General features: G+C 45.9%; 1 protein-coding gene and 1 pseudogene across 6 annotated transcripts in view; both read left to right on the top strand.

Moving 5' to 3' along the window:
- Window positions 1-22,420, top strand: part of LOC119159562 (uncharacterized) — a 51,413-nt gene extending 28,993 nt beyond the window's left edge. For 2 of the 6 annotated variants that reach the window (XR_012894671.1, XM_075891519.1), the window contains one exon: window positions 22,220-22,420. Coding sequence is in view for 3 of the 6 variants with exons in the window: in XM_075891519.1 (XP_075747634.1) it covers window positions 22,220-22,381 (162 nt within the window). In the remaining 3 variants the exon portion in view is untranslated. Of the gene's footprint in view, window positions 1-6,085; window positions 6,270-10,499; window positions 10,574-11,903; window positions 13,727-19,022; window positions 19,574-22,219 lie in introns of those variants that run through there. The other 4 variants (XR_012894673.1, XM_075891520.1, XM_037412364.2 and 1 more) reach the window with 4 other exon arrangements.
- LOC119166637 (uncharacterized) lies at window positions 19,606-22,213 on the top strand (annotated as a pseudogene).
- Window positions 22,421-23,961: the final 1,541 nt, after the last annotated feature.

Consider the following 23,961-nt stretch of genomic DNA (forward strand, 5'->3'; position numbering starts at 1 on the left):
GTACTCACTACGGCATTATTAATAATAATTTCTGGGTAATAGGCCGGCATTTGCTATGCTATCTTTTGTCATTCTTCTGAGAAGCGGGGTATGGGCTAAAGACTAGCAAGGTACCTTGTGCCTATTGTTCATGCAATGGCTGATGACGATGAGAAATTATGCCTTAACTCGGTATGCACCGCAGTATAGGCGATCAATAACAAGCTTTTGCAGTGGGTTTGAGCATTGGACGACCCACTCGTTGCGCTATTCGCATTGTGTGACGACTGGTTGTTCTTTTGCTGTTCTAAAACTCTTTATTACACATATTAACGCGAATCCTTTCCCAGCATCATGCCTGTCTGGGGCAAGTTTGCGAAAAATTGGAAAGCGCCTGCATGGCTCAGTTACCTAGTACCAGTGTGTCCTAGTACAATAGTAAAGTAAAAGTAGTAAACATTTTAGTACCAGTGTGTCCTTGGTACTAGCCTTTTTCTTTTCTTATTTCTTTGAAGACGGGGTACCAGCGAAAAAAAAAATATGGCAGCATATCCACGGGGTGAATGATGGAGAGTGGGGCGAAGCATCCGTCTGTCCATTCGTTCTCGCTTCCGTCCGTCCATGCGTCCGTCTATGTGACCATCCGTACGTGCGTCCGTCCCTGCGTTCGTCCATGCATCCGCCCCTGCGTCCGTCCATGCGTCCATCCGTCCGTGCAGCCATCCGTGCGTCCATCCATGCATCTGTCTGTGTGTCCGTTCGTCAATTTTTTCAACACTCCAAGTACCCCCATCTCGCATCTTTTCATCATATATTCCCCATAAAGAAGCACCACCATCCAGCGGACATTCCAAGGACTAAACGAGAGGTGGCACACGCACACTTTCTTACGGCTTGCGCTTCGTGTCTACTTCCCACCTTTAACCACCTCGAGTTCATGGTATATACTAGTTCACTGTATTCATGGCACTGCGGCTCAACGCTCGCTAAACTTTTCAAAAACCAAGGAGGTTACGTCCAGCGAGTATAGCGTAGCAACCCTTTCTTGTCAGATAGTGCTCAATATACATGCCGATGGCTGCTAATGGATAATGAGAGACAAGAGAATTCGGCTTTTAGTTAACTTGCACGCTGCGAATTATTTATTGTTCAAAAACGCACAGGAGAAATGTCCCACTGGCACCAACTTGCAGGTCAAAGCGTAAGACATGTTACACACTACTACGAGGGACGAACGGGTGCCGCTTTAAAGAGCTTCGCCCCTAAAAACGAAGACCCGGATATGCTCAGTGGATTTCGTAGCAGATGATTGTCCATCCACGATTTCTTCTTTTAGACGACCGCTCGCCGATCGGGGCCCCGTCCACTGACTTCTCTAAGCGTAATTTGGCACTACTCTCTCTATCTCTTTTAATCGCTCTTTATTCATTTCCTTGTGAAACACTACTGAGGGGTCACACTTTGCTGCAGACAGTTGCAAAGTTCACTCCTATTGTAAAGCTTTCCTTACTTAAAATCACTTCTCCCGTGAACAAAAAAAGGCGTTCGTCCGAGAAGGCATTTGTTCAAGGAGAACGATGCATTTGTTCATCTGTACCGCCTTCGTCTCGTGTAAGTGTTTCTGTGTTTTCGATGGCACTCCGTATTTAGAGTTTGTGAGTTTGAGCTTCCTAAAACACAATGTAAAAAGCTTTTTTATGGATTATTAATTTTACGTAGGCCCTCGGAAACGCCGTCATGATAGGTGACCTCATAGCGAGCTGGTGCTCGAACTTCATTGCGGTGTTGCTGTCTAGTTTCATTTTTAGCAAAGAATCTTCACGCTGTGGTTTTTTTATATATTGTGAAATTCTAATTCATTGATACGAGAAAATTGTTTTTATTTAGTGTTCTTTTAGGTGTTGCACACAGAGGCCACAGAAGTGACAGAAGACAGGCGTGACGTGGAGCGAGCAGGATTATCACGTTTGTTTGTCATTCACAAAAGAAATGTACTCACGTTTTTTTTTTTACACGTCTGAAGAAGTTTGCACGGGTGCACTTGTCGTTCTCTTCGATTTATATTTGTTCTTCCGAGACCACTTGTTTTGTGTGTAATCGCGTGTGTGCGCTCGTAGCATGTGGCTTACGACTCCAGTTGGAATGACTCTGCTACGAATACCCATCGAAAGGTCCAAGACACCCTCATCACAAAGGTCACTCTTCGACCGAAATCGGCTGGCTTGTATGGACAAGCCACATGGTATCGCCAGATGTAAATGAACTCCAACGACAAGATCGTCACTCTTTCTCCCAAATCTGCGTTTGATGTCTGAAGGCTTAATACAGAAGAGTGCTTCAACCTCACTCAAAAGCTACCGCCCGCCACCACATAAGGTGCCAACAAAGGCCGCCTTTCTAATGTTGGCGCCCTCCCTCCTGTCGGAAAAGACACTTGCCTAGACGGCTAGCTCCCTTTCAATATCTGAAAAGATGGAGAAGTCGACACAGGTACCGCCGGCATGTCGATCGACGCCAGACGAACGTGCGAGAGGGGTCTCACTCTTTCACAAGCATTCACTCTAAAACGAGCGAGTCCAGGACAAAACCCAATATTACCTCGCGGGTATAATAATAATAATAATAATAATAATAATAATAATAATAATAATAATAATAATAATAATAATAATAATAATAATAATGTCGTCAAGAGTTCGACGGAATGCCGTCTGGTCAGGTAAAGGCATTGTTGAAAAAACGGGTCACTGACCAATGTCAAATAAAAACAAAGACGTTTCGGGATCCGTACGGGTCCCTTGTTCACAATGGGATGACGGCTGAGCAACAGGTTCTTATGTAACGTTGAGCGCATGACGCAAAGTCCGGGAGTACACGTGGTTTAGTGTGCCAGATGATCTATTGATTGTGTTACTTGTCGTTTGAATGATTAGTGATTCGAGGTTCAGTCTGGTTGTAAAATTCTTCTCCGTGGCCATGATGCGTGCGTTGTCCCAGCTTATCTCGTGGCCCGTCTTCTCGGCATGCTCTGCGAGTGCATTTGTCAATGTGTGGCCCTTGGCGACGTCATTCTTGTGTTGCATCAGACGTCTGCAGTAATTTCCACTCGTGCCAATGTACACCGATTCGCAATCGGCGCATGGTATCTTGTAAACAACACCAGGAAAGTGTTGCCGAGGGAGAGGATCCTTCACATTTAGCAACTCAGCCTTAAGCTTGCTTGCTGGAACATGCGCGATCTGTACACCACGCACTCCGGTAGATACCTACCGGAGTGCGTGGTGTACAGCACTCCGGTAGATACCTCGACTATGAGTCAGTCCACCCGGTAGCCCACAAACGCTCAGTGATTCGGTCTTTAGTACAACGAGCGATTCGCACTTGTTCCGATGAAGGAAGCCTGCAGGAGGAGCTCCGGACCATTGAAGATGACCTGATCAGGAATGGATACCCCAAGGTTTTTATTAGGAAAACAACTAAATCCGTCATGAATAAACTGCAGTCAACTAGTCAAGCCATGCATAACACCTCGTCTACGAAAAAGCGTGCATCGATTCCTTATATTCGAAATATAAGCGAAGCCCTAGCCCGTCTATTCAGAAAACGTGGTGTACAGATCGCGCATGTTCCAGCAAGCAAGCTTAAGGCTGAGTTGCTAAATGTGAAGGATCCTCTCCCTCGGCAACACTTTCCTGGTGTTGTTTACAAGATACCATGCGCCGATTGCGAATCGGTGTACATTGGCACGAGTGGAAATTACTGCAGACGTCTGATGCAACACAAGAATGACGTCGCCAAGGGCCACACATTGACAAATGCACTCGCAGAGCATGCCGAGAAGACGGGCCACGAGATAAGCTGGGACAACGCACGCATCATGGCCACGGAGAAGAATTTTACAACCAGACTGAACCTCGAATCACTAATCATTCAAACGACAAGTAACACAATCAATAGATCATCTGGCACACTAAACCACGTGTACTCCCGGACTTTGCGTCATGCGCTCATCGTTACATAAGAACCTGTTGCTCAGCCGTCATCCCATTGTGAACAAGGGACCCGTACGGATCCCGAAACGTCTTTGTTTTTATTTGACATTGGTCAGTGACCCGTTTTTTCAATAATAATAATGTCGTAATATAAAAGTGGTGGTCATGGTAATCATATCTATGGTTTTACGTCCCGAAGCCATGATAATATAAGTAGAGGTGTTGCAGTGGAGCGCTGCGGAAATTTCGATCACCTGGTGTTCTTTTAACGCGCATTGACACCAAACAGCACCCGGGCCTCTGGTGGCCTGGAAGGGGCAGGGGGGCTGTTAGTCAATGAGGCGTATCGACACACTCAAGGCGTATCGACACACTCATACAATGCCTAAGACTCGGAACTGCTTACGCAAAGCACTGTCTACTTCGTATTCCGCGCGCAACATCGCCAGCATGTTCATGCGGCCACGACGACGAGGACCTCTATCACCTCTTGCTCGACTCTCCGAAACACGACAAACACCGAAGGAGACTCGAACAGGAACTTTATAAGTTAAATCCCGAGCGGCCATTTGCGTTGATTAAAATACTAGGCCCATGGTGCTGCAATATTTCTTCGAAGAAATGAAAATTTGTGGCCACTACTGAGCGGACTATAGTTAAAAGTGAGCGTGGCGACTACGTGTTTGTTCTGCCCACAGGAGAACATTTGTTCTCATTTAAGTTCGGCTGTATATATGTATATATGCTTTTTTTCTTTATTTGTAACATTGAAGTGGAAAGGTGACAAAAACTCCTTCGTTTAGTTTCTATTTCAAGAAAAATAAAACAGATTTGAGAAGAAGCGAGAGAAATCTCTCAGACAACGGTGCCGAGCAGAGACATGTAATCACCCGTCTGCAGCCAGCGCCACTCGCCATGAGGCCACAAGCGTCTCTATTTCCAGAAAAGAAACCTTTAAGAGGCGTCCATCTATGCGATGGCCGCCGCGTAGTGGACAAACATGATGAATGTGGCAGGACTATAGCGTTCCTGTTAGTGTCTTATATCTCTCGCACTATTTCTCCTTCACAGTGTTCTTGGTAGGCAGAGGCGTTGTCGCCATTCGGGAGTGATGAAGTAAGGAGGAGGAGGTACATGAAGGAAAAGCAGAAAGGTGAAGTAGAGTGCTGCATAATCACAGTATCGAGTGCCAGCAGGGAGCGCTTTGGTAGTTTGCGCGCTATGGTAGATTTCGGCTACACTGAACTAGAATATACTCATATTCTATTTTACTATAGTTTCGGCGTTATTATATTTCACTATAGAGGACGTCGGCGTAAGCAGATATTCAGTTTGGTGACGATGTCGTTACGTAGGTGCTTTGATTTCCCGTCGTGTTAGCTTGTGACGCCTGCTCGCCAGTGAAGCTTCCAGCTGCACCATTGGTGTTTCTTGACCGCCTACTGATTCGAGTTTGATAGCACCGGCTAATAAAACTGCTGCAATAAGCAACGATGTCGATGGGTAGTTTTTGTGAACGTGAACACTTTGTGGCAGAGATATAAATCCCAATGGAAAGCGGAACCCTCTTTGCGTTCACGGTTCAAGCTGCGGAATCTGCCTGTCGAGTTCCTGAAGTGATGTGTGCTGTATGCATGTAGTAATGGCGTATATGTGAACCACGTTCTGGGGAACGCACACCTTGGCGTTTCAATCGTCAACTGAAGACGATTGGAATCTCGAGTACCATGCGATTTGTATTATGTGCTGCTTGCTTATGACAACCTTGCAAGATATTCAACGTTGCTATGTCCAGCTGTTTGTTAACTGTTTCGGCTACCACAAAAGTTTATTCATGATCATAGACGTTAATCGTCCGGACGGATATATGTTACCATAGGCGTCAATGCTGGTGCGTCTCCGCCCAACAGTGCTACAGTTGCCGAACGCCCGTACATTATGTGCAAGCTCTCATACGTCAGTGTTCACGTATTGCGAACAATTGACAAGCTGTTACAATGCTCATCGAGAAGCAAACAATACCGCGAATTTTCCTAAAAAACTTTGCTCACAGCAAGTCACCTCGCACAATGCTCAACACTATTTTACCTTCCAACATTCTCTACGTCTGTTGCTGTTTCGCAGAGCATTTGTTCGGGATTCAGTTTTTATTATGCAGTAGTGCGGTAAAGCGATTGCAACAGACTTTGCACAATGCAGATAAGGGGCACAGACAGTGTAGCTGCAATGCAGAAGAAAGCTGGGATGTCTCTAAGTTTCGCAAATCGTCTATGCTAAGAAGACATTTCGAAAATGAATGTAAGTTCACTCGTATATTTGTAGCTAGCTCACCTTCGCTTTAATTGCTTTAACAACGTGAACGTACTAATCCAGAAGGTCAAAAGGTACTAGTGAACGAATGTACGTTTACATTTTTTGGTATACGCAATTGTTCCCTGTTTGCATAAGATGAAGATATTATGCATAGACTTTCACTTAAGCTCATGACGTTGTATGAACATTTGCTTGAGAGAGAGAAACTATTTATTAGGAAAACAGAGATTTGCTTGACACTATTACTGTAACTCATATATGTGCACCTGTAGCATCCACCCTGCTGCAACCGCCTTGTGAGAAGAAGAATAACATACCTCGGGACAGCAGAGAAAAGACCAAATGAACGTCTAGTTCTTCTTATCCAAAGAAACGCGCTTTGTTTCCGCGTAAATAAAAATAAATTATTCCAGGTACAGCTGTGTATGACCATGTCCTCGGTCTCAGCATAACATGCGTGAGCACTAGAGGTTGCCAACGCAACTTTACTGCATGTGGACATGTAGTCCAATAGAGGGGAACTTACTCGAAGCTGCGTTACCTGAGCAAACTTCCTCTTTTTCACAAGCCCACGTACACTTTTGTCTTTTACTGGACTACGTGGTATTCTTTTCTTACGACATAGTTTTCCAGTGCGGTGTGCTGTGTGACTGGGTTACTTTAAGCATGTCTTTTGCCTTTACTTCATACTAAGGGAACATTTTCTTTTGTACGACCTGAAACACTAAGCTTGAGAGCTTTATTATGCTTGAGAGCTTTAGTATAGCGAAAAACAGCAAACGCAACGATTTAGCGTTAACGTTATCGTCTGTACTCTAATCTGACCATATATGCTGAACGTTAACGTGGCCCGAGTTCTTACGTACTAACGCTATTTCTGGCAGCGTTCAATGCTAACGCACGCAAGAGATCCCGTGCGAAGAGCAAGACGGCGGTGCCTGTTGAAGCGAAAGCCGTCCACTTAAAATCTTTATGGTCGTCAGACTGCATTATTAAACACCCTCAGACCGAAATACTGGTCATATTTTATTTAGATTTGAGTAATGAGGCTTCTCCAGCTGTATACTGCCGATGAAATAGTTACGTTACTGAGATACGAAAACTCTATTTGAGGTGCAGAAGGCCTAAAGAGGACCTCTAACGCTGTTCACGACTTCATAGTTTGAAATGATTTTCAAGCTGGTTGCGCACACTGCCGGCTTAAAATAGAAGTGCCGCAAGAATGGCAGCGATAGGGCCACGCAGTGCAAAGTTATTCGGCGTAGAGATGTCAAAATAAAATGAAATAGAAGCTTACCGTCTACTCGATTTTCGCGGGCTGACCTTACCATGTTTCCATCGCTATCTGACGTCGGAAGGCTTCCCAATGAAATGAACTGAAAGTCCCATAGCAAGCTTGCACGAACGGCAGCGACGCTATGCACTCTGGGTAGGCAGCCATTTTTTGTTGTCATAGACGGTTGGGGAGTGCAGTCATGTTTGCAAGCGTTGGCGTGGCTTGCAGATGCGGTCGAGTGGGAGTGTGACGCAAATTTAATTCCAGGGAGTGTCGTGCATGATGTCAGCGTCACCTGTGGACTACACTGCAACGCTGTACCAGAAAGACCTCGAGCGGTGCGAAGAAGAGACGAGAATTCGCTGAGTGGGCCCATTCACGTTTCGTGCATGCAGGTGATTTTGTAAGCGACTTGAAAGTGTGGCCGCGTGTCGACATCTCCGATTGTCACGAATTTCTCGTTTTGCGGGCGAGTTTGATTACCCGGCAGCAGTTGAAGCTGAGAAAGGCGCCCTCTAGGGACACAACTTCGTGACGAGTGGCTTTGTGTGGGAGCCTTGGGTGAAGAAAGTCACCGCCGGCACCGTGATCGTCGTCACTCAAGTATAGACGCGCAAACTTTTTATTTATTTCTTTTACCGTAGACGCTGATGTTTATTTCTGTCCAGGTTAATCACTTACAGTGCGTTAACAAGCCCTCCGTCGACGTCTTGTTCAAGGAAAGAGTAATGGCGAGGTCCTTGCCGCGCACTGCGCATGCATGGCCGGGAACGGCGAAGCCTGCTCGCCTCTCACTGCGCTGTTGTTCTACGTGGAGTACGGCGTACATGCACGAGAAGAGAGCTCCCCAGTTTAACACGTCGTACTTGAGTGACGACGATCACAGTGTTGGCGATGACTTTCTTCGCATACGGCTCCCACACCCAGTCACTAGTCACAAAGTTTTGGCTCTCGAAGGCCTTTCTCAACTTCAACCGCTTTCACGTAATAAAACTCGTTTTCAGTACAAGAAATTCGTGACTATCGGGGCTGTCGACGCGCGGCCACAAGTCCAGGTCGCTTACACAGTCGCGCACACGAAGCGTGAATGGGCCCATTCAGCAAATTCTTGCCTCTTCTTCCCGCCGCTCGAAGTCTTTATGGTACAGCGTTGCAGTGTAGTCCACCAGTGACGCTGACATCATGCAAGACACTCTTTGGAGTTATTTGCGTTGGACTCGCACTCGATGACGCCTGCAAGATACGCCAACGCTCGCAGACGTGACTGCGCTGCCCCACTCCCAAGCCACCTCTGACGAAAAAATGGCTGCCTACCCATAGTGCATAGCATCGCCGCCATTCGCGCAAGCTCCCTATACCGTACTGGAAGCTCGCTTGACATTGCCTGTTACGTCCGGCGTGTTAACAACGCTGTTGCGACGGTAACAAACAATGCGGTACTTGAAGAGGGTACGACACGTGCGAAACGAGCCATCTCGCGAACACTTCTAAAATGTTTTGTGGCCTTACTGACTTTTCTTTTTGCAATGACGTATATATGTCCACGCTCTTAAATTTTTTTCTTTTAGTTTCTTTAAATAACGGCGCCCGGAGCGTCGCCGGCACGTTTCCTCCAGCACATGGTGTTCGGCGCATTCTTTGACCAGCTTTGCAGTTTTAAAGCTGGAAAAGTCGGAGAACTTTACTCTCTGTCGCTTGGAGTGAATAGTTATGCTAATGAAAAAAAAATAAATCCAATACTAATCCCTGTTTTGATGCAATGCCACGATCACATTTAACGTTACATTTATCCAATCATATGGTGGCAACCTTCCGGCATCATTTCCGATCGCAGTAGTTCTGGCGATTGCCACTACGAGCAATGCAGTCGGCACCGATGTTTTCAAGCGTTAGAGTGCCCTTTTAAAAAAATTGTCCTCCAGGATTGCTCATGTTTTCGGTAGCCATGCATAAATGAAGACGCTGTACTCATTAGCTGGTCTCCAAGATAAGAGAAATGCAGCCACAAGTCAAGCTCAGCCAGGTAATAAGGGTCTTGCGGAATACTCGATTATGGCATATGTCGAAACAAAACTAAGCGTTTCGGGCCGTCAGACGCAACACTGAACCAAACGCAGCTCGGAGGCGCAGCAACAGTGACTTCAGGTCAACTCGATTTAGTGGCGCACTTGAGTTTTCTACAGTTCATATAGTGTTTCTATAGCTATATGGCGCCGTAGTTGCTGGAGTTTTTGTTAAATGAAGTGCCTTTCTCTGTACTAAAAGACCACCGATTGGCAAGCAGCGCATTCACTTTTAACGATATAGTGCTGAGACACACGCTAACTCTAACGGAAGAATCTCCCGATGTACCAAAGCTCTCCATTATTTTATATACTTTGTCATGAGTGCCTTTTCGTATCTTCGTGTCGCAGTTGCAATAAAAATCATCTGTCGCTGCTTTTAGCTCAAACTATACAATAGCGCTTCTTCATCTTGCTAAATCAAATAATTTCAAACATTCATTTGAGAAATGTACGTAATCATCAATTTTACAATCGTGTAGTGTAGACAAACGCTCTAAAAATTCACTTAGTTTGTTTTCATATACTTTTTGTGTTACAGGTACATAGTGTTTTTTTTCTTGTTTTATGTTTTATATTATTGTGTCATGTTTTATGGCCAGTGCGCATGCATTCGTTGCAATGGCCTTTCGTATACCACATGAGCAACATTTCAGGTATATTTATGGTTATTACGTTCTAGAACTACTGCATATTTATAAAGGAATCGGATTAATTTAAACCAGTTATAGTTCATTATCGTGTGGCTAAATCTAAGTACACACGTGTTCTTCCATTTCACCCCCACCTAAATGCTGCCGCCATTGTCGAAATCTAACCCGCATCCTAGGACCTTTGTCTCTCTCTACACCAACACCGCCTCCCCTTATATTCTAGGGCGATGAGAGTGGAAGGGGCAGAAGCTTGAACCAACTAACAACAAACCCTATCGGGAGATGGCTTCAAGCTGGCGAGTGGTTTTTTATTCCGCATGCTCTTGGAGTAATAATTTTCGTGACTTGGAGGGTTACGCAAAGTTTACTACAAAGTAACACAACGAGGAGAAAAGAGGACACAATACGTGTGCTAACTTGCTCAAAAATCACCGTACTTCTTGTGTTATCGAGTTTTCCTAGTCATTGCAGTAAAGTCCACACTTAATATCCTCATTCGGGCGCTCGAAGAACTATAGGAAGACGGCTTCTCTTTGGCGCAAGTTCGCTCTCAATATACTACAGCAGGCTGTGCTATTTATCTGTTTGCCAACGATGCGCCCAGTGACGATGACAGAATGCCCCAGACAGGCCCCCCATAGTGCTTGGTGTACCTGAAAAGTCTTTCCTAAAACACGTAATTTCTGTAGTCAAGAATTCAAGCTCACGCTAGCAGAGCTGAAACACTGATAAGATTCCTGAAGCAAACTACAAAGCACCATTTGCAAAAAAAAACAAAAAAAACGTGGGTTTAGTGAACTTGTACCAGTGTTCTTTACCCTATCGCGACCAAATTCTACAGCCTCTTCACTACCTGCTAGCCAGCTCATAAAGCTACTCGGATACCATTTATTTGTCCTACGGATCAATCTAAGCATTTCATAAAATTAAGGACGCCTTACTAAACGCAACACTGTTCGCATACCCGAGTTCGGCCATCCCTCAGTGTGCGATGGTGGATGCATCTGGAAGGCTTGCTCTCGTTAAGCAACGACGGCTGCGCATCCACAGAGTGCGAAGCGAACCCTATGTCCAGATCTTTTCATGGCGTAAACTACAATGGTCGATGATGAGTAGTCTCGCGTGGCATTTGGTGAGTAGTTTTGCTCAAGGGCGAGGAGCATGGATGCCACATGACGCACAGGTAGCGCACCGAAAGCCTGGAATCTCTACGTGTCACTGGAGGGCTGGCGCATGACTTGTGTGAGATCACTCGGTCGCTAGTCCAACAGTCCATCCATCCATTCATGTTTCATTCGTGGTTCGCCCATCCATCCGTCTGCAGCTCACGCTACGTATAGCCTGGTATGTCCGAGCTAAGCCACTGCTAATTCTTTTTTCCGGGTTGTTTTGTACTGTTTAAACATGAGTGTAATGCGATTCGCTGAATATTCTATCCTTACTCAAACTCTAAAAAAAGAAAAACTGGTTACTCTGAAACTTTCCGTAGCTCCACAAAGAAATTCAGAGCTACAAGCTTGTCTGCAATCTGTTACCATTTTTTTGTCCAAGATCTTGTACTTCTAATGACCTACAAGGACCCTTGCATTTAATTTTGATTACCTCCTTACCAACAATGTTGTTGCAGGTTGTGGGATATGTCTGCAACTCAAAATACTACGAAGAAAGAGCAAATCCAAGCAAGACGGGAGAGCAACATCCAGGAACACATTGCAGCGCGTGCCCTCCACATCAACGTAGAAGATGAAGCTATGTACCTACGTAGCAAAACGATTCGCGATTAGGCATTTTTGTTGCCTCGTAGTTCTCATGGTGATTCTGAGCGTAGCTACACACTATAAGCGTTATCATATAGAGCCAAAGTACACGATGCTTCAAGCATTTTATTGCTGGGACCGGCCTGTTCCGCAGATAGCTGTAGCGGAGCACGACATCACGTTCGTGCCAAACATCGTACATTTTGTAAGACTCGGTGATGCTCCTTTGTCATTTATCGAAGTCGTAAGCATTCGAGCAGCCTGACTCCAGCAAAAACCGGACTCTTTGATGATTCACTGCGACAACTGCAGCGCGACCACGGGAAGCGAGAACTGGAAGCACATCAAGGACATACCGCGACTAACACTCAACTACGTCGAGAAACCGGAGACAATTTTTGGCATCGAGATAAGCTGTATCCAGCATGCTTCCGACATAGTTCGCATCAGAGTTCTGAGAAAGTACGGAGGCATCTATCTCGATAGCGATTCCTACGTCGTCAAAAGTTTAGACAAGTACAGGCGCTACGAAACAACCATAGGGTGGCCGCCACGCGGGATCATTGGCAACCAAATTATCATAGCCCATAAACGATCCGAGTTTTTGCGTCTCTACTACGAGTCTTATCGCAAGTATCGGCCGGACCTTTGGTATTACAATGGTGGTCAACTGCCCACACAGGAGATTCTTGGAAAGAATCCTCACCTTGTCTACAGAGTTCCGTGTGATTTTGGAGTGCACGAGCACATCGTCATGACCTTGTTCGAACGGTCCAACGATGACTGGAGGAACTTCAGTGCTATGCACTTATTCTTCAGGCACAGAAGTTACCTTTCCTATGATAAATTTGGACCAATCAACTTCGAGACTGTAGGAAGGTATGAACAGAATTTTGGGAAGATGGCGCGCCTCGTACTCACAGGCTCGACGAGGTTGGGTGCATCGACGGTGAAAAATATATCGCTACTGAGTGCAGAAAACTTGGATTACTATGATGAATGTGGATACTTATGCCATCCGATGTCTTTGTTCATACCATGATTATCATTCATATATGCACGTTTGTCTACTTATTGAAGAAGTATTCGCTATTTCTTAGCGATGACTACTTGTCTTCACTGAGTTCGTTCTTGTAAAAGCAAAAGAAATACCTTTCTGTGTCCTGTTAGTCCAAAGTTCTCGTTTTAACACAGCCCACTTATGTTTGCTAAAATCATTGCTACTACACTGCACAGGCTCGATGCCACTATTCTCATCACAAAAAAACTGTATCTTCAGAGAAGTGCTCAAGGAGATTGATTAGTTTATGTCTGGCATATGATGGCAATGGTTCTAACATTTAGCCTTGTAACAAAGTATTGCCTAATGAGAAAGCTTGATTGCTGCTTACGGGAAAGATACAGCGAACAGCATTTAAGGCAAAAAAAAGAAGCACGACAAGCAAAGCGGCGTGCAATTGATGCAATTGAATGTACCGAGGGGGGGGGGGGGAGACGTTGTTGAGCTTGGCTGCTATGGGTCAAGCCCACTTAACATGACGCAAAACAATGATTTTTGGCCTCAAATATACTCGCATCGAAGAAACCTCCCGATGCCTCTTTCGTCAATAGTATTAATAAAAGTGAGTATCCAAAAAATGTGAGTACTGCAATAGTGTCCTCTAAATCAGAATAAACGTGTTTGAGGTATAAATTGTTGTCACTTCGCATTCGCTTTTCTCACGATGACAAAGTCCGAGCAGTTAAACCCATTAACCCTGAATTTGAATGGGGCTGGTTGGGTGATACCACTCCTGTATCAAAGCCGCATATAAAGAAAAAAAAAACATTCAACCCCGTTTTTATTATGTCATCGTCGATAGTCATTACCAAGAATACCTCTCGCTATGTGGCTTTTCAGAATAGCGATACATTTGACTTGAAATATAGTACACAATTTCAGTGCTTTGGTTATTGAATATCGCCACCTGGATTCTTTCGAGGTGCTGTTGTAATTTTATTTCAGGGAAAGTTGTTATGAGATCACAACTCGGGTCACGCGCAGTTGTCCGCTGCTGGTATTCGTAACCACATCGCGTGAAATTAGAAAAAAAAAAAACCTAGCACCGACACAGTTGGGCTCAAACCCGGGTCCGCTGGGTGCCAGCCCAAGATTCTATACTACTGAGCTACGCCAGTGCTTGTGACTTGCTGGCAAACTTGCTTTAGGAAGGCTTGATGTCGCGAAAACAATCGCGTAAATACTACTTTAAAAGCGTGTTAAAACAGCGAAAAAACAACCAGTCGTCACATAATGTGAATAACGTAACGAGTGAGCCGTTCAATGCTCCAACCCATTACAAAATCTTGTTCTTGTTGAGCTATCAACTGTGGCGCATTCGCACTTCAGGCATAATTCTTCATCGTCGTCAGCCACTGCATGAACAATTGGCACAAAATTTCTTGCAAATGTTTGGCGATACTACGTTTCTAAGAAGATTGACGAAAAATAGCATAGCGGATGCCAGCCTACTACCCCAAAGGATTTAATATTAATATCCTAATGGGTATCAAGCAAGTGTGCTTGCAGTATAGTTACCCAATGGGTATTTAGAAAAAGGCTCTGAAAAGCCGCTTTTTTAGCTTTTGCTGTGACTGTGCGGTGCTTTCCGCGCAAGCCTGGCGTTTTTTTTTTTTTTCAAGTTACAAACGTATGTCACTTTATTTTCTGCTTTTACGGGCGTGTTCATAAAGAATTGAATAGGATCTATTAAAATCTAGTTGTATAAATATTCAAGGCTCTGGTAAGGTTAATGCAGCTCTTTGACTTGGATGCGCTGCGACACAATAATGGTTGCATGTATTTTGTATACTCACTTTGAAATCATGTTTTCAAACTATAGTAAGCATTATTGAAATTGTTACCGGCATGTTGACATAAAGGGGTTTTGAGAAACCCCCTTAGTGAACATGCGCCATATGATGAGGCGACAAAGATACAATTGCATATTCGCGCACCACAGTCGCTACAAAATTCGAAGAAAAAAAAAGCACAGAAAGTTCGTTGAATATTCGAATTCTGATGACGATGAGTACGCAGCGTACGAAGCGTGGGGCGCTTTTAATTGTTCTGCTCACTTTCAGTTACAGTTGCCAGTCGCGTTCATCAATAGGCACGCTGTGGTCCGCAAACTGAAGCCTCTATGGGTCCTATCCACTATCCAAAAGTCGTTTATCTTATAATACACAAGAGACAAATCGAGTTTTGGCGGCTGGAAATACAGCTCGACCACAATGTTCCAAGTCCACATACTCAAACGCCAGAGACTGTAACGTCACAATATACTGATAACTTGGTTCAAATCGAGGTAACACAAAAGTTAGCCCATAACTAGCCAAGTAGATAATGCGCTTTTTCTGCCGCCACCGACGTAAAGAAGTAGCCAAATTCGTGCAACTAGCATAGCCTTGCCGGCCGGGTAATCACGCTAAAGCCGTGATAAAGCGACGGATGGGGGGGTGTTTATGCGGCTGTCACCGGGCTTTACCGCATCTATGATATCGCGTGTCAGCTGCTAAAATCGCATACTCATTAATGAACGGGTTGCAACCGCAGCTCCGGCAATGCACGTCAAGACGTCCCTGCACGCACCGAATTGCACACGTTGTTTTGGTGCTCACGCAGGAGGTCGTTGAATCACCTGCGAATCTGACATACATATGTCTTTCCATCGGTCAGTGGGATTGAGTACACGATACTTCACAGTGGACATAGCGTGACCTATATGCAACAGAACGAGAAGCAGAGACGTGTTCACTCGACTGAGAAGTAACCACTCAAGTGCGGAGAAAAACACCTGAACGTTAGCAACCCAACCAGTCTTCTTTAACCTGTCCAATATAATGTGCACTTAACGTCCAGAATGACCGGGGCTTGTCGTTTTTTTTTTAAGTTTTCTGCGACGTAGCTGCTTTTAGCTAGTACTCTACAGTTTTAGCGAAGCGTCGTGCACTCACCGGTGGACATAGATATGTCACAGATGGCTATGCTATACGCAGTTCTGCCAGCAGTACACCAAGCTGCATGAGACGACGATGGCGTACGACAGCTGGGACCCTCAAACGGCTCTACAATTGATATCATCATCAAGGCGTTCATCGAAGAAGAGCCGAAATACTTTTTCTTGGCTCACTCGATATGCCACAGATGGCTATGTTAACGTAGTTCTGCCAGCAGATAAGCTACATAAGACGACGAGTGCATACGACAGACTAGGCCTTCAAAGGGCTCCGCACTTGAAAACATCATCAAGGTGCTCGTCGAACAAGAGCTGAAATACGTTTTCTTGGCTCACTCGATATGCCACAGATGGCTATGCTAACGTAGTTCTGCCAGCAGTACACCAAGCTGCATGAGGCGACGATGGCATACGACAGCCGGGGCCCTCAAAGGAATCCGCACTTGATGTCATCATCAAGGCGCTCATCGAACAAGATTCGAAATACTTCTCCTTGGCTCACTCGATACGCCACAGATAGCTGTGCTATACGTAGTTCTGCCAGCAGTACACCAAGCTGCATGAGGCGACGATGGCGTACGACAGCTGGGACCCTCAAACGGCTCTACAATTGATATCATCATCAAGGCGCTCATCGAAGAAGAGCCGAAATACTTTTTCTTGGCTCACTCGATATGCCACAGATGGCTATGTTAACGTAGTTCTGCCAGCAGATAAGCTACATAAGACGACGAGTGCATACGACAGACTAGGTCTTCAAAGGGCTCCGCACTTGAAAACATCATCAAGGTGCTCGTCGAACAAGAGCTGAAATACGTTTTCTTGGCTCACTCGATATGCCACAGATGGCTATGCTAACGTAGTTCTGCCAGCAGTACACCAAGCTGCATGAGGCGACGATGGCATACGACAGCCGGGGCCCTCAAAGGGATCCGCACTTGATGTCATCATCAAGGCGCTCATCGAACAAGATTCGAAATACTTCTCCTTGGCTCACTCGATACGCCACAGATAGCTGTGCTATACGTAGTTCTGCCAGCAGAACACCAAACTGCACGAGGCGACGATGGCGTACGACAGCTGGGGCCCTCAAAGGGCTCCGCACCTGATATCATCATCAAAGCGTTCGTCTAACAAAAGCTGAAATACTTCTCCTTGGCTCACTCGATATGCCACAGATAGTTATCTATACGTAGTTCTGCCAGTAGCCAAGATACATGAAATGACGAGGTCATACGACACACCGGGCAGCCAAAGTGTTCCACACTTAAGAGAAGAAAAAAAGAGCTTGTGGCAATATGAACGAAATAAGGGGAATTTTTGTCGAGGGGCTACCATCGTTGCCATGCCCCATCGTATGCTGGATTCATTTACATGTGTGTGGAAAGTATCCACATATATCAGTTATTTCATTTTGCATTCCGAAAGAATGGAAACTCTGCAAAAACGCTTCACCAGCTGGTTCCAATGGCCAAAGAAAGTGCCGCTGTTTTCAATAACTTTGAAACCCTAACGTTGTGACTATACTCTTCGTAAAGTTGATTTCTATGCCTAAATGCTCAACTATTAGTAACTAGACCGTCAGTTATACCACACTGCTCAAACCGCAAGAACACCTAACTTTTCCATGTGTTCAACGTTTACAACTTATTGGACAGCGAAACTTTCATAAGTTTTTTAAGTTTCAGTGTCCAGTAGTGCTATCGCCAGATGTTGTACAGTGCACATATGGGGAACATCCCGTTTGGCTACGATAAGAATAAAGTTCGGCTATCGCGAATTTCACTGCGCTTTTTTGCCGAGAAGGCATTCTTCATGTATAGGTAAGTTTAAATGCAGATTATTTCTCGCAATAGGTCGTCCTCGTCTTAACAATGACAAAGTGGTTCACTCAAAAGATGCTAAAACATTAGTGTGTGTGCGTTTGTGTGTTTATCTGTTTGTAAGCAACTATTTAGCCTTTGCTTATTCTCAATGTGCAGTGCATAAACTTCATCAATTACTATCTTTGCAATGACACTTTAACGGGCCTATTTAGGGTCGCATGCCAACCATAGTACAGCCTGCACAATATCCGAAAAAACAGAAAAGGATGGAGAGGGGCAGTCTGAACGTGTCGCTGTACTTCTTTGTGTAAAGCAGTTGACAGAACTGAAACAATTCCATTGCACAATAGCATTATAGAAATTTCTGCGTTTGCTCACCATTGCTCAATGTTTAGGTTTATTGAAAACCCCACCACACAGGCTTCTAGAAGGTTGCCCGGAAGAAACAAACAAAAGCACTGGGTTACAACTGACTTTTATGAAGTGCCGCATTAGTATATAGTCCCGTGGTCGTGGCAGCGTGTAATACAGCAAGTGAGTTACTAAAGCAAGGCATTTTATTTGGGTGATGTGCCCTGAAAACGAAAAGTCAAATGTCAAGCAATACAGGCTTTACATTAATATCTGCGAACAGAGGGTCAACCGTCGGTGTTCAGATACGCGGCAAGGCGGGTGGATATTTACACATGCGGCTTCGAACATTCAAGCCTTATTGCCGGCGGCCGCATTAGTTCGAGACTAAAGATAGCTGTTCACGAATGCGAACTCAAGCCTAACAGATGCTAAAATAGTTTAGAACGTTGCTGGGCACTCTGGCGTGGTTTGTGCATGGTAGTACCTACACGTGCAAGCAGACAACAATACAGAGAATAAGGAAAGGAGCGTGCGTGGTAATATATTATGGCGCTGTACGGACAAGGGCCGTCTGAAGCGTTTATCATTGTTCGGGTTTGCCATGGGCGCGGGCAGAAATTGAGGGCCTTTACTGAAGGGCGCTGAAATTGGACCATCGAACATAATGCGCACGTATTGCATTGCGTGGCTGAAATCAGGGAGGAATTCAAGAGAACATATAGGCTTCAAGATATCAATGCACTTGAAGCGAAGGGGCGGGGGGGGGGTCATCGCTGCATTGCGTAGATAACAGTAAGCTGCATTGCGTAGTAGATAAAGTAACGCTGCATTGCGTAGTATTGCGTAGATAACAGTAAGTGTATCTGCATCAGCGGGCTGCGAACGAACAATACGTTTCAAAGGGCGGAGCGCTGTGCGCACAGTGCACTCACGCTCATATACGCTGCTTCACCTCCACGATATATTGACTGCTGCCCTAGAGCGTAAAGCGATTTCTTCATTTCGTATCTTGCGTCCGGCAAACTCGTGCATAATTGCATTGGGTGAGCGAAGAACTTCAGATGCTGCTGTGAACTCTAGAAATCATATCACAACTATAATAGCTTTCTACTAGCCACTGCTTTTGTTTCTTGTTTTTTTAATGCATTACTTGTAAGCCCGGCCTAAACATTTCGTTAAGACCTCGATTACCTCTTTGCCATCCATATCACTGCAGGTGCTGGTGCGCAACTATTTGATCCTACGAATAAGAAGGCAGTCCAACTGAGACAAGACCAAGTTCCAGGAGAGGGCTGTATTGCACATTCTCTGCATCAAAGTAGAATATGAATCGCCTTTTCCAGAGAAGCAATCGATTCGCGAGTAAGCATGTTTGCTGTTTCATAGTTATCGCTATGATTCTGGGTGTGGCTGCGTATTCCGTACGTTATCAGAAGCCAGCGCAGGAAACATCACTGTATAAAACGCCAATATACACTGTCGCGTCGACTCACTGCTGGGACCTCCCTGTACCAGAGGTAACTGCAACATAGCACGAAGGCACGTTCGTGCCGAACATCGTGCATTTTATAAGACTCGGTAGCACTCCATTGTCTTTCGTCGTAGTCGTTAGCATTCGAGCAGCCTGGCTTCACCAAAAACCGGATTCCCTGATGATTCGTTGCAACAACTGCAGCGCGACGACGGGAAGCGAGAACTGGAAGCACATCAAGGACATCGAAAAACCGGAGTCAATTTTTGGCATTAAGATAAGTTAGATCCAACATGCCTCTGACATCGTTCGCATCGGACAACTGAGGAAGTACGGAGGCATTTACCTCGATAGCGACTCCTACATTGTGAAGAGTCTGGACAAGTATAGGCGTTACGAAGCGGCCATAGGGGGGCCTCCATGTGAGTACATAGGCACCCAGATCATCGTGGCCCATCCGAGTTTTTACGTTTGTACTACGAGTCGTATCGCAAGTATCGGCCTGACCTCTGGTATTACAATGCCGGTCAGCTACCGACGAAGGAGATACTCAGCGAAAAGCCGCACCTCGTATTCAGAGTTACGTCTGATTTCGGTGTGCACGAAGACATCACCAGGGTATTGTTTGAACAGTTCAACAATAACTGGAGAAACTACAGTGCTATGCACGAATTCTTCAGGCACAGGACTACCTTATACTGTCCCTCTGACAAATTCGGACCCATTAACTTCGAGACTGTAGGGTCATACGATACGAATTTCGGGAAGATGGCACGCCTCGTCCTCACAGGCTCGACGAGACTGGGTAGATTGACGGTGAAAAATATATCCTTATTGAGAGCTGATAATTTGGATAATTGATAATTCTAGTGGATGTGGATACTTATGTAGATACTCTTCTCACCATGCCACAGAATAAATGGAAAGACCTCATTCTGCGGCCCACATGTGAAAAAGGATAATTGCACGGCTATGTTTAACTGACTGGCGCCTGTTAAGTTTGGCCCGGAAATTCGTCTGGGCAGACGCCATTGTGCGTAAGCCGGTCTACTGGGGAGGCTCTCAATCCCTTCGGCGCCCAGTCGGCCAGACGCTGTCGAAGATTTGAGCAATTATCCAGACAATGCGGCAAGCAAAGACAAGTTCCCGACTTTCAAATGCGGACCCTTTCGTCTTACCTTCAAGCAGCAGCGGTGCCTGATGACCTCGGTGATTCACCTGGCGACGGGGAAGCTGTTGTGACCGGCGCCAGAGCTGGCGGGGGAGCAGCGCTCTTTTAATCCTCAATCAAGTAGCCGACCAGCATGCTGCCTATGCTCGTCAGGCATTCTCCCTGCTAGCCGGAGGATGAGACGTCGTGTCGACACGGCGCCGTAAACCGTTCGAGAGAGTACAACAAAGACAGCATCTTCCTTGGAAGAGACCGTGGCGGCCACCGCAAATCGCCCCGCTAATTAAGCGAACAGATCGGCGGACCCTTTGATGTATGCTGTCAGGAGCTCGGTGCCTCTCGACTAGCGGCACACGCACGATGAGGAAGCGGCCTGCTGGCGCCACCTTGCAGTGCAGTGATCACGACTCAATATTGGACGTGCACGTGGGCCGTGCATGCTCGTCCCCCTCACCTGTTGTGTGTGTGTGATTGGTGTTCCACTCGGAGAGGAGGAGCCCGATAGGGCTTAAAACGACGCCGCAGAGTGCTGGACGTCGCTCTGAACTATGTAACGGTTCAACCACCACGCTCGTGGGTTGTGAAACCCCAACCTTTATTTGCTGTAAATATGTGTAAATAGTGCCATAAACCTGTTTTGTTTTCGTATCCTCCAGCGACCTTCCTTCCGACCTATAACACGCCTTTGTGCCTTCATATAATTTTTTTTTTACTGCCGTAGATATGGCTCGCCCGCGTCTATGTTGTGAACTTAGGAGGATTTATGTAAAACTTTGATGTGTCTAAATATTCGAGGATGGAGGCTTTACACGCGTGTGCCTGCCTATTTTGGGCCCTGAAGGTTCATTTGACAGTTTGTTTTTGGTGCCTAAAAACGCAGCCTCCCGTCATGCTTCCCTTGCTCTCATGCACATGACCTGTGCTCCGAGAAAATACCCCGAGTTGATCAGCGTGTTGACAGCTTGCTTCTGCTTTTGGCTACCTGCTGTCCGGTTTCTAACGAACAGCAACTACTTGACAACGCCGTCCGGCACATTCACCCCAGGGACGCTCTTTTCTAAATTATAAGAGCAGCGCATCGGGGAAAGCGTCGGCAATCGTATAAACATTTTCACTTCGTCGTCCTCCTTCACGATGCGTACAGCCACCAATTTTATTTATTTTTTTTCACCTGAAGGGATTCACTGGGTGAATGTGATGAACGGTTGTGTCGTACGCAATCAGAATGCCTGCGAAGCTCTCACTGATCGGCTTCCCGTGCTCTCTATTGTTTTCTACCTTTGCTGTGCGCCGAGTGCTTTCATTTCTTCGTAGTCCGCATTGCTCAAAATGTGGCTCCGTCACCTCCCTTTCTCATATACTATAGGACTGCAGCGAGAATCCACCCCCGCCTGATTTCCTGACCACTCCCTCGTCCGAGGCATGGGAAAGAGTACTCCGAGATGCGAGCCTAGAAGTACAGCTCCGGGCCATACAGCGAGCTGAAGACGTGGCGGCCAGGCACGGCCTGATCGCCATTCTTTTGTGATTTTTTTCACTCAAATAAAGTTGTTTCTCTCTCTCTCAACGTCCCCCCCCCCTCATACAATAGGTAGCACTGTGCCGTGCTGCCTATTGGGCAGCAGTTAGGTGCCCTTTTTCTTTTCCTACTAACCACCTACTCCTCCTCCACCTGCGTCAACATCCGCCTCAATAAGTGCAGCAGCGAGGTCAACGAGAGTACGCACATGCACGCAGTGAGCTGTCCGGTGCAACTTTCGGACTCCACGGACCACAGTACCTGCGAATGCGCCGCAAGGGACGCTGATCGGCCTCTCTACATTATGAGGTGTCCGCATCCCACACGAACACCGAGAAGCTCGTGCGTCGCAGACCACGCAGCACATCTCTACGGACTCGCTCGCTGGATTCCGTGCCGACCGGTTGTGCGCCCGCGTGCTCCGCGCGCTTGCGACCTTCGGCGTCACCGTAGCTCTGGCCGACTGGGCTCGCCATACGTCACCTCCTGTCGCCGACGACCTTCGACGACAGCGTAGCTCTGATTTACTGGACCTGCTCTACGCCATCTACAGACGCCGACAACATCTCTCGCAAGTGTACCCCGTCCTCGAACTCCAGTGACCATGCTTCCATCTTTCCTGTCTCTCCTATCCCCTCAGTTTGTTGTTGCTTCTTCTTCCTCTTTTCTATACCTTTACTTCTACCCTTTTATCCCTCCTCACCCCCATCCCTTGTGAGCTCTGTGGCGGTGTCGCTCACTGAAGCAGACAATAACGGGGCTCACTTTTCTCTTCGTTTCTCTATCTTAAGAACCACTCGCAGCACGTCTCTACCCACTTCGACCGCTGCGCCACCATTGTAATTTTCACACGCCGCGCATCACTACCAAGCAGGTGCGGAAAATATGCAGCTGCAGTATACGTGGCGCCTCTTTCTCGCCTTTGTTGATCCGGCAAAAACCAGTACTGAGACACAAAAGCACTTTCGAAGCGCTATATATATATATATATATATATATATATATATATATATATATATATATATATATATATATATATATATATATATATTATATATATATATATATATATATATATATATATATATATATATATATATATATATATATATAAAGTTGGACGAACTATTTTAAGTCATGGGGTTGAAAAGGTTGTTGACCCAACTACCTGCATACGAGTGCGCCTGGTGACATGGATCCTGGTGCATGCTCAGTCATTTGTCACAAGGACGAAGAAGAAACACACACAGGACAAGCGCCTGAGCATGCACCAGGATCCCCGTCGTCAGGCGCACTCGTATGCAGGTATTTGGGTTAACCATTTCAGCCCCACGACTTAAATTATTTCATCCAACTTTAGTCCATAAAAAAGTAATAAAATGCATGAAACTTTCGCCATTATATGCAACTGGCATCCTCAGTATATGCAGTGACACTAAATGAATGGGCGTCACCAGGTCCACTGCTATATACCCTTCTAAATGTCCGGTAGGGGGTCGCGGTTGTTGTCGCGAGCTGATCCGTCGGGACAAATTGGTATGAGTAAGGAGGAACAACAATACACTGTAGTGGGCCACCTCTTGTCAGAA

The sequence above is a fragment of the Rhipicephalus microplus genome, chromosome 1 (genome assembly GCF_043290135.1).
Source record: "Rhipicephalus microplus isolate Deutch F79 chromosome 1, USDA_Rmic, whole genome shotgun sequence".
Lineage (NCBI taxonomy): Eukaryota > Metazoa > Arthropoda > Arachnida > Ixodida > Ixodidae > Rhipicephalus > Rhipicephalus microplus.